The 15546-nt window shown below is 51.0% G+C and overlaps 6 protein-coding genes across 6 annotated transcripts; 3 read left to right on the plus strand and 3 right to left on the minus strand.

Moving 5' to 3' along the window:
- The first annotated feature begins 333 nt into the window (after window positions 1-333).
- Window positions 334-1394, plus strand: BCR37DRAFT_42667 (uncharacterized protein). The gene is made up of 4 exons (XM_040872291.1): window positions 334-497; window positions 543-801; window positions 848-1075; window positions 1127-1394. The coding sequence occupies exons 2-4, from the start codon at window positions 772-774 to the stop codon at window positions 1358-1360; spliced, it is 492 nt and encodes a 163-aa protein (XP_040724759.1). The 5' UTR covers window positions 334-497; window positions 543-771; the 3' UTR covers window positions 1361-1394.
- A 5837-nt stretch (window positions 1395-7231) lies between these two features.
- On the plus strand, window positions 7232-7533 carry BCR37DRAFT_380269 (uncharacterized protein). Its single transcript, XM_040869446.1, has one exon. The coding sequence runs from the start codon at window positions 7300-7302 to the stop codon at window positions 7471-7473; it is 174 nt and encodes a 57-aa protein (XP_040724760.1). The 5' UTR covers window positions 7232-7299; the 3' UTR covers window positions 7474-7533.
- A 253-nt stretch (window positions 7534-7786) lies between these two features.
- On the minus strand, window positions 7787-8488 carry BCR37DRAFT_347941 (3' exoribonuclease family, domain 1-domain-containing protein; the record flags this gene model as incomplete). Its single annotated transcript, XM_040867803.1, has 1 exon — window positions 7787-8488. A coding segment is annotated over one exon (702 nt), but the record flags the coding sequence as incomplete, so codon positions are not given.
- A 331-nt stretch (window positions 8489-8819) lies between these two features.
- On the minus strand, window positions 8820-10187 carry BCR37DRAFT_348081 (uridine kinase family-domain-containing protein; the record flags this gene model as incomplete). Its single annotated transcript, XM_040867819.1, has 1 exon — window positions 8820-10187. One exon carries the CDS (start codon window positions 10185-10187, stop codon window positions 8820-8822), a length of 1368 nt encoding a protein of 455 aa, XP_040724762.1.
- A 215-nt stretch (window positions 10188-10402) lies between these two features.
- BCR37DRAFT_380270 (CTLH/CRA C-terminal to lish motif domain-containing protein) lies at window positions 10403-11670 on the plus strand. The gene is made up of 3 exons (XM_040869447.1): window positions 10403-10497; window positions 10735-10930; window positions 11118-11670. The coding sequence occupies exons 1-3, from the start codon at window positions 10448-10450 to the stop codon at window positions 11583-11585; spliced, it is 714 nt and encodes a 237-aa protein (XP_040724763.1). The 5' UTR covers window positions 10403-10447; the 3' UTR covers window positions 11586-11670.
- On the minus strand, window positions 11615-14099 carry BCR37DRAFT_380273 (uncharacterized protein). Its single transcript, XM_040869448.1, has 3 exons — window positions 13797-14099; window positions 13649-13747; window positions 11615-13607 (listed from the first exon to the last, which is right to left on the minus strand). The coding sequence occupies exons 1-3, from the start codon at window positions 14001-14003 to the stop codon at window positions 11685-11687; spliced, it is 2229 nt and encodes a 742-aa protein (XP_040724764.1). The 5' UTR covers window positions 14004-14099; the 3' UTR covers window positions 11615-11684.
- Between the last annotated feature and the right edge of the window lie 1447 nt (window positions 14100-15546).

The raw sequence follows: 15546 nt of genomic DNA on the forward strand, positions 1-15546 counted from the left end.
GCTTTGTTCCCAAGGCTTCATTCAAGAATCAAGATACTCGAGTCGTCGGTGTGATGTGCTCGTTGTGAGGTTGGACTTTGTTGATTTCGATCTTTGGCCACTCTGCGCATCTGAAGCTCGCGCTACTCGCGATCGCTACAAACCACAGTACGCAAGCGCTCCACTCTAGATGCGCATCTCTACAGTCTCTCTTCCTTCGCTTCTGTCTCTCAAGGCTGTCTGACTAGCAAAGCCAGATCATTGCTGTCCTGCGTGGCGCGGTAGAGTCCAACCTGCCAAGCAAATGAGCAGCCGACATCCTCAATCTTGACTCTGCAAGAGCGAAGCAAGCAGCGCGTCTACTAACTCCTGCAACAGATGACCAGCATGCTAGAGTCTTGCTCAACGCCCCTGATCCAAGCGTCTTCCCCGCGTCGTTCACGGAACCAGCTCATCAGCCTCGAGCTGGCATCGCAGCAGATACAGCCAACAACGAATCCATGGCTTGATCAGACATCGTCTCTTTCTCTTCTGATACACCGCGCTGAGTCTAACGCATTCAGAAGGACGATCTAGACCGATTTGAACGCCTTGTACACGATACACGCATGACAAAGGAACCAGCAGGACTACGACGCGTGTCAAGGGAGGTTCCAAGCGTATTGAATGCCGGCCGTCGAATCCATTCGCAAAGCGTTGCAGAGCTAGGGAAGGCAATCCGTCATTTTGAACGCGACTTCACGTCGCTTGCCAGAACGGAAGCGAACCGTATTTCCATGGCCATCTCTCAGCATGGTCCCAAGAATCTGCAAGTCGCCGTACGTGATGACGCCCAACAATCTGCGCAACGGTTCCCTACTGACAACAGCAATCGAGGCACAACAAGCGCCTGGCAGAGGCAGAGGCCGGGCAGCAGGGGTCCGACGACGAGAATGACATGCAGACACGACACGCACGACGGAACGCCCGAAACATCGCGCCACGCCATGAGCAAGACGACGACTCGCAGGCACGGCAAGCACGACGCCCACACGAAACACCGCTCCACACCATGAGCAAGACGACGACAGCAATACGGAAACCGCACAACCACGTCGTACGGTACACTCATTCTTTCGCTGGTCTCGATTCATACTGACTACTACAGGGCAAACGCAACGGGCCAATGAAGGCGAAAGCCCAGCTGCTTCAGGGTGCAGCGCATGACAGGAACACCGCGCCGCCACTGCCGGCGAGGCGGAACAAGCACGGAAGCGTAGCAAGCGCGCAAATCACCTTGCACAACAGTTGTAGGGAGTACATAGTAAGCCTTCCTTGCTCTAGAGCTATTCCTGATCCATGCAAAGCCCTGGCTCGCCACCTGCAGCTCGCTGCGTACTAGTCACCAGCGATCGCCGGTTCTCACCCGTAAATCACCGGTTTACTACGCGTCAATCATCGCCTGTTTGTCACCAGCGCCATATTCTACCGTTTGTCACCCGTTTATCGTACGGCATCAGTCTTCCGTTTATCACCGGTTTACCCTCCGTGGAAATTTCCCGTAGGGCAGCAGTGAGGGTGACGTGCAAATCATCGTTCCAGGCTTTGCCAGCTTGTTTTAGACCGTAGAGAGCCTTCTTGAGCCTAACGAACGGGAAGTTCTCGTTGGAGAAACCTGGAGGAGCGATCATGAAAATCTCCTCAAACAGGTTTGCATTGAGGTAAGCGGTGGCAATGTCCATCTGGTGAAGATGAAGCTTGTAAATTGAAGCGAGTGCGATAAGCATGCGCACAGACTCCAGTCGAGTGACTGGAGCATACGTCTCGTTGTAGTCTACGCCAGCTTTCTGAGAGTAGCCCTTAGCGACAAGACGCGACTTGCGCTTGTCGAAAGTGCCATCAGCGAGGATCTTGTTCTTGAAGATCCAGCGTGCCCCAATGGCCTTTCGGCCTGGAGGTAGCTTAGCGACGTACTCAAAAACTCCTTTGCCTTCAAGAGAGGCGAGCTCGCGTTCCATAGAGGCACGCCATTCAGGTGCGTCAGAGCGGGATAAAGCTTGTTTGACAGTTACAGGAGCTGGGAGAACATCTTGAGCAGTAAGCATAAAAGCATATTCATCAAGCTTGTCATCATTAGTAGTAACGTCAAGACCGCTAGTAGCGATAGCTTCGAGCTGCTCGTCAGTAAATTCGACACTTGCAGCATTGCCGCTAGCTATAGCTTCGAGCTGAGCGTCTGTGAGCTGACGAGGATCGACATCCTTGTTGACAGACAGTTCTTTTGCCACAGCATGATCAAAAATGACCGAGTGGTTGAGAACAACTTTCCCAGTGGCAAGATCTAAGACTCGCCAAGCTTTGGAAGTATCACTGTAGCCCAAAAACATAGCTTTGTTGGCGCGCGCATCCCACTTGTCCTTGATTCGCGGGTTGTGTGACCAGCAAATGGTACCAGGAGTCCTCATATGCGAGCAATCTGGTCGTTTGCCATACCACAGTTCGTATGGCGTCTTGTCGAGACCAGTATGAGGCGAACGATTGATGGCGTAGACGGCTGTGGAGGTCAACTCAGCCCATAAATTGCGCGGGAGAGGACCAACCGTCTCATCAAGAAGCGATGAGCGAGCCTTTTCGACAACAGTGCGAATGTGGCGCTCTGCAACACCATTCTGCTCAGGCGTATGCGGAACAGTTGTTTGGTGAGTGGTGCCTTGCGTAATGAGGTGCTGGCGAAAGCTCCCCTTGAACTCGTTACCTCCATCAGAGCGAACAATTTTGACTTTGTCGCCAACGTGATTGGTGGCAACAGTTTCCCAAGCTTTGTAGATGTTACAGACGGTGTCTGCAGTGACATCTTTCAGCATGTACGCCCAAACGTACTTGGAAAACCCGTCAACAATGATGAGAAAATATCGTGCATCATTGATAGAATTGGTGCGCATTGGTCCAGCAACATCAATGTGGACTATGTCAAGCCGCTGAGTGGCAGAATTTGCCACAGAGGGAAAGCTCGAGCGCTTGCTCTTTCCAGCTGCACAGCCAGAGCATTCGAAGTATTCCGGGTAGACCAGATCGTCGGGAAATCCGTCGACAAACTTCGAAAGTCGTTTCATGTCCTTGATGGACATATGGCAAAGTCGTCGGTGCCACTCAAGGGCATCCGTCGGTGCCTTTTCCTTTGTGAAAAGGGCAAACTCACTTGCCTGAGGCTGGACTTTAGCAATTGTGCCGTCTAGGACAAAGCCTTTACCGACACGCCTACCAGCAGCGACGACAACACTGTCTTTGAGGAGGGCTGGTCCATGTTTGGCCGAGAACAGTACGTCAAAACCGTCCTCATTGAGTGCGCTCACTGATAAAAGATGTTCAGTGAGATTTGGCACATGCCAAACTTTGGACAAGGGCACCAAGCTGGTTTGATCTGGCACGGCAAATGCAGCATGCCCAAAACCAGCGGAGATCATCTCTTCGCCATTGGCGGACGTGATGCTAATGGAAGCATCATGAGAGAGATCAGAGATCAACTCTTGCGACGGTGTCATATGCGACGTGGCACCGGAGTCGATCACCCAGCTACGTTCAGCTAGGGTTGTTTCGCGAGCAAAGTATGCCGTGTTGGGATTTGGCTTGCCCTCAGACTGTGATTTTGATTCAGTTGGAGGGCTACTTTGCTTCGTCTCAGATGAAGGCTTGTGAAGAGAATGCCTTTTCCTCGGCTTCTTTGAAGACTTCTGCTTCAATTGAGACTTATGCTCTTGAGCGAGCATCCCTTTTTCCGTTGATGATTGGTAAAGGGTTTGGGAAGCGTCAGCGGCTGAGTCTGCCAGAGACTTGTGCTTGCCGTGCGTCTTGAGATAGTCATCCGACTGTATCTTGAAGCGCACTTGCTGCACAAAACTGCGGATAGAGTGTGGTCCATCCGAGGAGAGTGTGTGCAGCGTGAGGTCCTGCAAATTGCCTGGGAGTTTGGCGTAGATCATGGCAATTTCCATGTCTTCGTCAAACGTCTTGCCGGTGGGATCAAGGCTGCGCAACTGGGCAATGGTGGCTTGAACGTCCACCATCAGGGTCTCAATAGCTGAAGATGTGGTATTGCCAGGAGGCAAAGAGAGCTTATTGAGCTTCGTGACCAATTGCAACTTTCGCAAAGTGTCAGGCTGCTTGTGTCGAGACAAGACAGTCTTGAAAGCAACGCAGGCGACTGCGATGTCTTTGATTGCTTCCAGGTCAGACCTGTCGAGACCTCCTTTCAGCAAGAAAAGCGCCTTGCTGTTCTTGTCCCAAGTTGGTTCAAGATGCGACCATTCTTCAAAGGTCGCAGGTGCAAGATACCCCTCAGAGTTGATGTAGCACGGACCAGTGTAAGGCTTTGTGCTTTCATCCTCGCTTGATTCCTCCTCCATCGATTTGGACTTGGAGCGAGTCGAGGGGGCGCTATAGGCTTTTGGGGCCTTAAGCTTGTCATCTTTCATGAGGGCTTCGAGAGCGGCGATACGGGCCTCAGCGTCTTCGTCGGCCTCCTGCATGGCGTCTGCGCAGCGTATTGCTGCTTTGACGCGGCGTGCGTGTATCTCCTGAAAGATGTAAGTCTCAACGCCAGCCTGCTGAGCGACAAGCAGCAGCTCATCCTTCCAAGCACTTAGGCCATTGCTGATCCTCTTGGTGTTCCTTAACACCGCGTTGCTAGACGGGCCGGAACGTTGACCCGAAGCAGTAGCGTCTTGCTGCATAGCAACAAGGCTCATAACCTAATCGAGATTGGCGGATATGCGAGGCTGTAGTCGTAGGTGATAGACACAGGCACGCAGGGCAGCTGCAGATAAGACTTGATTCGAATAGGGGACAAGAGTATAGCACTCTTGCCAGCTAAGACTAAACTAAAGGTCACGTGCATGAGCGCTGACGTGGCAGAGAGATAACAGCGGAAGCAAGTGATCAGGGGATGCACTTGAATTCCTAACATGAAGCCTCAGGGCTTGCTGACATGGCATCGTACGTATTTCGGATGAGCCTCTTTACGGAAATTCAGAGGTGACAATTCACGGCTCACAACAGCTGCGCCGCCGCGGGAGACGGAAATGCAAACTTGCGAGGAATTTGAAGGCAAGTAACGGACATGATCAGAGACATGACTGAGAAGTCAGTTGACGTTGCTTGATCCTGGCTTGCAAACATCTCCGACGTACTTCGATGTTTCTCTCGTAGCATCGTGGCATGACAACTTTAGGATGAAAACAAGATGCAGAGCTTGCCCAAATAGCTAATTCAAAAACGACCCTCAGCAAACATTTCAAGAGCTGCTATTGTGCCTGCACCTGGCGGACTTTGATGCATGGTCGACTGAAGATACCCTGTCAGCAAGATCAACACCGAGCGTTTGTCGATCCGTCAACAACTAAACCGATATTCTTTCCCAAGCACTTATCTGAGAACAGATAAAGCAGTCAAGCAGGTGCTGTTTCAAATCTCTGCTGTTTTGATAACGGCTCGTACAAGCGATGTGTCCCAGTTTTACAGTCATCCCAAATTGGGCCAACAGCTTACGCAGAGCTCGATCGCTCACTCTAAGCCGTTCTGGTTCTGCATCGCATTAGTAGCGGCAGAAAGATGACCGAAGAAAGATGTTTGTGATGACGCCGTTGTGTATCAAAGGTCTTTCAATTGCAGTGGCGAAGCGTTTTCACTGCAATGCAACTGCTTCTAAGACGTACTTCCGCTAATGTGCATTGTATCGGCGGTATGCTCACTTGCATGCTTGAGAAAAGGCAACACCACTCAGTGCCTGCTTCCCAGGTTATAGCTGTTGAACAGCTGGGTAGCCACCGGCTGCAGTGCTCAGCGCCGTTCAGCTTCGGCCACAGCCGCTATCCCCTGTCCTTTGAACTTGTAGAGGCTGATCCATCGAAGAATCCACAGAATACGAGTTTTCCTAGCTAGCGCAGCACCGGCAGTGCATCGACACGGCATAAACCAGGTCAAGTCGTGTTCCTTTCATCAAATACATGACGTTTCCAAGTGCAGACTGGTAGGGCAGCTCGCCCTACTCGTCAGCCTCGCTGCTGTGCTTCTAGGGCAACTCAAGCATAAGTCCCATTACCATCGGGCTCTGCACCGGCTTGCAGTCTGCCGTGCAAAAATGATCTAACATCTTTTGGCAGTAACGTGATTGCGACAAGGATATGCTCCCATCTACATTGTAGCGAAGCTCGAGTCCAAGGTTCTTTGTAGCGAAATCATGGTCTGTTGTGTTGCAATTCTTCAACAAAGCTACTTTGATGCATCGAGTGCGGCCTCCTCCTCGGCCACCATGAGCATGTCAACAACACACCAACTTTGTTGACAAGAAGATTCTGCTCGCTCCCGCTCCTCCCATAGTCGTACTTCAGCAGAAACTTGGTCAGCACAAAATACCACTCTCGACCAGATTGACGGAGCCCATCAAGCGACTTGCGTAGCTTGCAGACCACCTTGATGCCAGTTTAAATCCCGTTCGGCTTGTGCATGCAAACAGCCTCTCCTACTTCACCATTCACCATCGAAGAATGCGGCGAGAGCGTCCATGTGCTATGTCTTCAGGTTCTTCTCAACAACAATGGCAATGAGGATCCCACAGTCGTGAACTTTGCTGTTGGAGCGAATACCTCCTCTAAATCGAGACCCACAATTTGTTGATGGCCGCGCGAAGTCAAGCGCGCTTTGAATCGCTGGAATGATCCGTCCAAGCCTAGCTTGAGGTCGAAAACCCACGTGCAATCGATCAAGTTTAAGTCCTGTGGCCATTTCACAAACTACCAGGTGCTTCGCTTTGACAAGCCGTCCATCTCCTTTGCGACTGTTTCCAACCAGAGGTCAACCTCGTCAGACCTCAAAGTCTGCTTCCACGTCTTGAGGATCTTAATGAGCCTAGGGTCCTTTATACACTGCTTAGACACCGGGTCAACCAGTCATGTCCCAGGTGGCGGCACTGGTCGATACTGGAGCTCCACTTGCTGCTGGGGTTGCCGACCATAAAACGACGCCTGCGGATACCTGAAATCACATGCATGCAATGTCGTAGACAATTCCTGTTGACCATACGAGTACGGTTAAGACACTTGCTGTTTGGGGGCACTGGCATGCTTGTCTCAATCAGCATTGGTGCCCATGATGGCCGTTGCTGCTGCTCGACGCCCGACTCCCTGAATTGTGTATCTCGCGATAGCACCAATGCTTGTCGCATAGGGTCCCAAAAACAATCCTGTTTGCTGTGTAGATTTTGACCCACGAAGAGCACCTTGACAGCACACGGGTCAAGCTCCTGCAGCCTTTCAGCCGGCAAATGCACCCAGGCTTTGCATCCAAATGTCTTCAGATGAGCGCACTCCGGCTTCCTGTTGTGCCACATGTCATACAGCGTCTTGCCCTGTAAATTGTGCCTGCCAAGCCTGTTGCCCGCGTATGCGGCGGTGCCTACTGCTTGCGGCCAGAACTTCGCAGCCCCAGTGTTGCAGACCATCATTGTGCGCCCTCAATTGAGCAAGCTGCCATTGAGCCGTTGAGCCACTACATTCTGCTGCTGAAAGATACGCCAAAAGAATCGCTTATGCTATAGACAAGCGCTTTGGCGTTGATCTTGCTTGGCAACTCGTTGCAACGGATGCATCTGTGGAAGATATAGCAAAACGTGTCGTTGAGGCGAAACGGGTCATGAGGCCATTTGTTCGGTATGATGCACGGACAGCTGGACAAGAAGGTGCTTTGCAGGCTTCGGATGCTCAGTAGGAGTCGTAGTGGACCCAATGGAATCAATAGACCATCTTTGAATTGATTACCTAGATTTGAAAGGCAATTATACGTCTTCCAGCAAAGCTTTACGCATGATGGCACTGCCAAGGTCGGCTTGCTTTGTTGCCACCTGGAGCAATTCTTGCGCAAGCTTCGTACTAGCAAATTGTCCTTCGATATGCACGAGTGTGGTCTGTTGACGAGAAGGCATCCATGCCACTACCAAGCCGACTTGTTCACCGACCGCTGCTTCTTCATCTGAGGCAGATGGATCGATACATATCTGTGATGCGGTGGGTGCATTTGGCAAGTAAATCAGACAAGCCGCAGACACGAGGTCAAAGCAGGGAATACCAGCATCACCCAGAGCACTACTCGCACACAACATGGCAGCTGCCAAGGTCGCCAACTCACCATCTTCCTCCAGAATTGTCAAAAACAAGCTAATCTCAGCTTTTGGGTAGAGTGCCGTTTGGATGGCAGGCCGGAGTGCATCAGCAACAAGAGTGCCTAGATGTCGTTCATTGTTGTCTCGTACATAACCCTGTCGCCTATTCCGTGCGAAGGGTGCGTACTTGAACTCACATGTCACTGTAGCGACGGGTGCATAAGTCGTACTGCCACCACCTGTTGCAGACGCGGCTGCTGAAGCGCCTGATGCGGCTGTTCGTTGTCTTGGGCCATGCACGGCGCAGATGATCTTGATTTTGTCGCGCTCAAGATATGCAGAGCCATTGGCTTTCGCAATCATGCCCGCTCGAAGGACTAGAAAGGGTAAGAAGAGGCAATCAAGAGGGAGGTGTCCGTACAGGTCTTTCGTGGCTCGTGTAATTGCCGTGATCGATGATCTTTCATATCGACATCGTCTGACGCGTAGAATATCGGCTGACTGGTGGATGCCGGTGCATTGTTGCGTCTTCTATCGTACGCTGCCGCCATATATACGCCTTTGTCTATGGAGTATGAGTAGACGCTGAATTGTCGCTGCATTCTTTGGGCGAAATCTCACCCTCCGCTTCAGATTGAAAGTCACACTACCACAGTCACAGTCTTGTGGTCATTCTACAAGTGTCCAATCTGCAAGTACACAGGCGAAACTATGCTCCAAAGTATCTCTGGCCCAAATTCCCTGCACCAGGCTTGATGTGATTCGAAACACCCATCAGTCCCTCGTCAACAGCACCCACAACCACCTTCAATTTTGGATACACACTCGCAAGCGCCCTCACACCCAATGCACTTGCAAGAATCGCAACAAACGTGATTTGCTCTTCCGGCACACCGTGATCCAACAACACACGTACGGCCATTATGGCAGTGGCTGCACTAGCAATTTGTGCATCCAGCAATAAGATTTGATGGGAGGCAATACCCTTTGGCAGTTTGAGGTAGTGCAAGCGCGGTTCACCTGTACGAGAGTCACTCTGAATCAGTAATTTGCCAATCTGACAATCTCTGATTGCTTGTCGTAAGGCCACCTCGAATATTTCACCAGCACGCATGATAGAGACGCCTGTTATAGGCACCGAAAGTTGTGCACCCCGATACTGACCGCAGGCTGTTGTAACGTGCTTCTCAGTATGCGGAAGACCTTCCAGACTTCGCTCAACGATGAGTGTTGCCATGCGCTCAAGGTAGAAGATAAAGTCGTCTCGTTCCGTTTTGCCATTCCTGATGATTGTATGGATTCCTCTCACCTGATTCGTTTGCTCCAATACAGACACAGTCGATGGCAGATTATCCGCCTCCGTTTGACCGTCTTGCGAGCACGTCTGCCGCAATTGTGCCAGGTGCTGTTGATGCTGTTCAGACTTCTTTGCCAGTGCATGCTCGATATGCCGAACAACCATTTTCAGCGCCACCTTGTTATCACATCCTCGCGGGATAATGACATCTGCCCTGTGCATCTGAGGACGCACAGTGGCATCAAATGCTGGCTTGACCCATTTACTATACTGCGCCAGAATACCCTTCAAATCGCGCCCGCGTTCGCGTGTATCACGCGCCAGACGACGGGCCAGACAGACGTCAGAATCGGTGTCTAGGTAGATTTTCATGTCCAACAATGCCTGTAGCCGTGGATCGTCGTGTAGTGCGTAGATGCCCTCGAGGACAACGACATTGACGCCATATAAAGGAACAGAGGCATCCGGTAGCCTCGCGTGTTTGGCGAATGAATACACTGGAATCTCTACCCGCTTACCAGCCTTGAGATCTTCGAGTGTTTGAATGAGTAAGTCCCAGTCAAATGCTTGAGGATGGTCAAATTGATAATTATCCTTGTGCGCTTCAGCAGATTGCTCTGGTGTCAAGACTTTGTAGAAGGAATCAAGAGAGACAATCACGACCCAGGGTACACCGAGAGAAGCAACGACTTCACGAGCAAAGGTCGTCTTGCCGCTGCCCGAGGCGCCTGCTACACCAATGATCCATTGAGCGAGCCATGGCGGTCTATAGCTTGGCATTGAGCAGATGAGACACAGTTCAAGATGCAAGAAGAAGGTGCTTCGATAGCTCTAGCTTTTCATACGCTAGGAAATACAATACAGCACACGGAGGTCAAGTCGCAGAAGTTCAAGTGGTGGTCCATAGAATCTTAGATGCATCTCGTGACTCTCGTCGTGAATTGATCGTGCGACACAAAAAAGCACAGAAGCAGGAAAGCAACGGCAGAGAAAGCTGGACACCACCAACCAGTGCTAGGCAGGGCCCCTCGCATCATGCAATGAGGCCCTCACAGGCTACGGCCGCAGCGGAGACGCCATACTCAAAAAGGTTTGCTTCCATAGGTTGCGCCTCATCAAGGGAAAACGCAAGACCTGCAGGAGAGTCATGAGGCAAAGAGCCAAACTGATGACGTTTGATGGGAATCTCTCTCATGTGGCCTCAAAGAAGGTTCACAGCTGCGGACAGCCATAATCATTATTCACTGAATGGCCTTGTCTTGACCTCATGCTAGTTTGCGTCTCTTTTTAATGAAGCAGCGAATGAAAGAATAGGACTAACAAACAGTGATCTCAATAATCTTGTTCTTAACTTCCTCATCATCGAAGGGTACGAATCAGCTGCCGTCAAGTTTGCAGCGGAAGCAGGACTGCAACCCAAGATCTCCACCGAGCATATTCACGAGCGTGTTGAAATACGCACGTGTATACATCGCGGTGAAATCACGCAAGCGATCCAGCTCATCAATGAGCTCAATCCAGAGGTATGTCTGTCTCCGAAAGAACTGTCATTGTGGACAGTAGCGTATGATGATCAGATCATGCACCACTCTCACGGTTCACGCCGAATGATGAGTATAAACTCTTCAGTCTTCAGTCTGACGCTACACATCCGCAATGACGCCTTTCGATGAGCTACAATAGGTGTGTCAGTATACTAACAGACTACAGCTCCTTGACACAGATCCAGCGTTGCATTTCATGCTGTTGCGCTTGCACTTGATTGAACTCATCAAACAGCATCTAGCCTCGCCCTCGCCATGGTCACTCACGGCTTTGCTTGAATTTGCAGGAACGCATCTAGCACCAAGAGCAGCAGCAGATCCAGCTGCCTTGACAGACCTCGAGCAGACGATGGCTTTACTCTGTTTTGCACCTGCTGCAACACCACCACTAGGTGCTGCGCAGACTGCCATCCCGCTCGATGCAAGTTTAACGTCATTGCTGGAACCATCGATGCGAGCGCGCGTTGCTGAAAGTGTCAATGAGGGACTTTTGCAGAGTCAAGGGATCATGCGAGAAAGCAAATTACGGGCGCTTGTCAGACTCTTTCTGTGGGGCGAGAAGAAGTGTGGTGAGACGACACAGACTGGTCAGCCTGCCACGGGTACAGAGGGAGACCAGATGGTCATATGTTAATGATATGTTCCGGATTTATGCGACTGCGATGCGTTCTTTTCTCTATTTCAAGTACATAAGTCATGTCATGATTTCAATGGCTACATACAATGTCTTGTGCTATCGATAATAATCCTCGGGATTGGAAGGGCCTTGTGGGTGTGACTGCGCTGAACCTTGATCATGTTGGCCCTCTGCAGGAATCTGTCCCAGCCCTTCATAAAACTCATGTCCCTGTCCCTGTCGCACAGGCTGCTCAGACCACGGATTCGTACTAGGTCCTGTTCCTTGCTGCTTCAAGGAAGTCTGTGATTGTCTTGCATGATTCTGGACAGCGCCATACGCATCCACGGGACTTCCCTCGCCACTCTCATCGTCTAATTCAGCAGCAGTACCAGAGATGCCTTCCGGCGCTTGTGCATAGTAAGCAATGGGTGGTCCACCTTCCTTGTCGAACCGAATCTGATCGAATGAACCATGAGCAACCTCTGTCTCTGCATGTAACTCACTGGACAGTCCATTGTCGCTATGACGCGTCGGCGGAAATGCCTGCGACAGTTCCTGTGAGGGACTCGTTGGAATCTGTAAAGCAGGCTGCATAGGTCTTCCTTGGCTTGCTTGGCCGCGTGCATCAACTGGATACGGTGTATGTTGTAGATTGTGCTGAATTGTATCACTTGGCCTTGTTGTGAAGACGCCAGGCTGATAAGGTTGCGAAGGTACACGCTGTTGTTGCTGTTGCTGCTGCTGTGGTGACATGCCTTGAAGTTTTTGAACACTGCCAGTTGAACCTGGTGCGTGCTGTGGCGATGGCCTTTGTTGTTGCTGTGGCGAAAAGTCCGGGTTGCCATGATGCACTGGACGGCCGTATGGTCCTGCAGGTTGGCCTTGCATGCCACTCGGTGGTCCATGCTGATAGGTGCTCCCTGGTCCGGGCGGTCCTGAATGCTGCGCTTGCATGGCAGATGGTGGGCCTTGCTGATATCCACCCGGTGGACCGGACGCGCCACGGCCTGGAGGCGGTCCATATCGTGCACCTTGCCCACCAGAATGCTGTTGTGGCAAAGGTGGTTGTCGATACGCACCAGACTGATAGCGTGATAAGCTCGCTTCCATCAGTTCATCATAATCTTTCCTTGCCTTGACGAATTTATCATTCAGCAGAATCAAGTCATCCTTGCGCTGCGAGTACTTTTCAATCAATCGAACGAGTTTTGGGCGAATGGCAATGGTTGTGTGGTAGAGCTGTTGGAGTGCATCATTTTCTGCAATCGCAGGGTCATGCACATCCGCACTGCTGAGAATCGATAAAAGTTTCTCCACGTTCTTGGCTTCCGCAAAGACACGTCGTTCTTCTTCTGCTTCACGTTGAAGTTCCGCTTGTGTTGGTTCAGGCAAGTTCTCGACATAGTTTGTTGGAAAGATACCAACTGTGCCACGCAGGGAACCGCGCCACCAGTCCTTATAAGCAGATTCAATGACGGTAATGACATCGCCTCGATGGAAGGTCAGCTCCCCTGGTTCACTTGCTGCGAAGTCATAAAGGGCGCGGACACGTGAGACTGTTGCTGCGGTTCTTTCAGCGACGGGTGTTTCTTGGAATGAATGTGCTTGTTGCTGAAGCTGCTGTTGCTGTTGCTGTGGTTGTGAAATAGCCTGAGATGACTGCTGTGACAATGTCGGCAGGGTGTACGCAGAAGTGGCTGTTTGTGCGGGCAAGGTATACGCATTCGGCCCTGCGTCCACCTGGTTACGATGCTGACCCGTCGTACCACTTCCACTACCGCCACCTGCATGAGAAGAAATGTGCGTCTCCGTCAAACTCATTGCCAACGCCATCTGGAGTTCCTCCTCTTCACGCCTTCGATCCTGCTCACTGATTTCCGTCTTTTGTGGTTTCGAGGGTGCTTGCACGCGAATACCTTGTGCTTGCATGGCGCGATACGTATCAGACATGATACCGAGTGATGAATCGTGCTTAAAGTCGTCACACCACTGCTTCACCAATTCAACCGTGCGCGCCTTGACTTTGCCATGGAGGGTCTAGCAGATTAGCTTGCATACTTCAATCAGAGGTAACGCACCCTGTCGTTGACGAGGCCTAGTAGTGTTTGAGTAAAGGAGCGCGATGCCAGCTCACGATGCACTTTTGACCCGCAATTCTTCGAGAGCGCCTCGGCCAGCTAAGATGGGGTCAGCATTTCGACACTTGGTAGAAGGATAGATCTTTACAGAGAGCGCATAGAGCTGTACATTGGCATTTCTGTGGCCAAGTCGTTTCTGAACAGCTGCAACAGCATGTCTGGCTCCATCCTGTGGATCTGCGTCGACTTTGTCGCATACAGCAAGAATAGCCTCCCAGTTCTCGGTGGTGAGGTTCTCGTCCGTGGCTTTTGTGACAATGTCGTCCATAGGGTTGGCCTGTGAGCGACTAAACATGTCAGAGGATAGGATGCCCTTGCTGCGCTGCTCTTTGTCTTTCCGTCTGTGGATGCCAAGCGATTCGAGCTGAGATGGAGGCTGTGTGCGTGTGCGTGGTTGTCGAGTTTCAAAATGACGCGCAGCCTCAACGACATCCATAGGTGGCCAGGTAGCTAGGTGGCTAGCTAGCTTCAGCTCTGACATCTTCCAAGCTCCAGACTGCTTATCTGAAGGCCATCATCTGAGACTCATGGTAAGCTACAGTAGCTAGAGCTACAGTAGCTAGGAATACTCGGTAGATACAAAAATCAACCTCTACAAGCTCAAACGACAGTGGCCCAAGCTGAATGAACCTCAGCACTGAACTCGTTGGCTATGCAACTGCTCACCAGCTATCACATGGCAAGCGGATTGTTACTGAGTGGTGTCACCTTTTTCCAAGCACGCAAGTGAGCACCCGGTCGACACAGTACACACTAGCGGGAGTACGTCTCAGAAGCATTGCAATGTGAAATACATCTTGTGTTCTACCCTGAATTGTTATGCCACGAGGAAAACATGTAAAGTACGTCGGAGATGTCTGCAAGCCAAGGCCAAGCGACGCCAACTGACTTCTCAGTCATGTCTCTGATCATGTCCGGTACTTGCCTTCAAATTCCTCGCAAGTCTGCAATTCCGTCTCCCGCGGCGGCGCAGCTGTTGTGAGCCGTGAGTGGTCACCCCTAAATGTCCTTCAAGAGGCTCATCCGAAATACGCACGATGCCATGTCAGCATACCCCTGACAAATTGTGACAATCCACCTGAGGCTTGGCCTAGGCCATGAATATCTTATCAAGACCGGTGCCTCCTGCGAAGCATTCTGTATCTAGGACAACGACAGTCTACAACAATACGGTGTCTGGTCCTCTTTGGTTTGCTATTGATTGTACTGTACTAGCAAGTCCGCTCTTTCATCTCTCGCGGCTCTTGTGTTGAAAGTTGTTACCCCTGAATCTTCGGAAATCAAATCCTCCGAAATGAGCACGTTTTCAAACCCCTGACAGACCGCCTGCGAGTCTGCGAGCAGGCCTAGCCCAAGAATGTCCTATAAAGGACCACCACCCCTTGCGAAGCCTTCTGCATCCAAGACAACAAGACTTTACAACAGCCTGGAGTTTCGCCTTTGTTGGTTTACCTTGGACTGGCATCATACTGACCTATAGGTCCAAACACAATCAGAATGCGCTTCAAGCAGCAGGACTTTGCTGTGGCCGTTTTGGTTATGACCGTTGTAAAGGCAAAACAGTTCTATTGGCTGCAAAGGGGACACACTGACAAAGGCAATATATGTCAATTGTCAAAGCATTGTCAAGAGGCGACTGACCAGACAACATTCCCTCATCCCAGTCAATGTTATCCAATATACCAAGATGCCAAATGCAGGGGTCCAAAGTGGGACTGGTGGTTCAAGAGCCAGCTATTATACACTGACTGCGCTGATGTTTACTGCATAACTGTTTCTGAAAAAGTGGGCATCTTCTGCGATAAGCTTGATCAGAAAGACTCTAGAAGGGGGGGGGG

The sequence above is a fragment of the Protomyces lactucae-debilis genome (assembly GCF_002105105.1).
Source record: "Protomyces lactucae-debilis strain 12-1054 chromosome Unknown BCR37scaffold_11, whole genome shotgun sequence".
NCBI lineage: Eukaryota > Fungi > Ascomycota > Taphrinomycetes > Taphrinales > Protomycetaceae > Protomyces > Protomyces lactucae-debilis.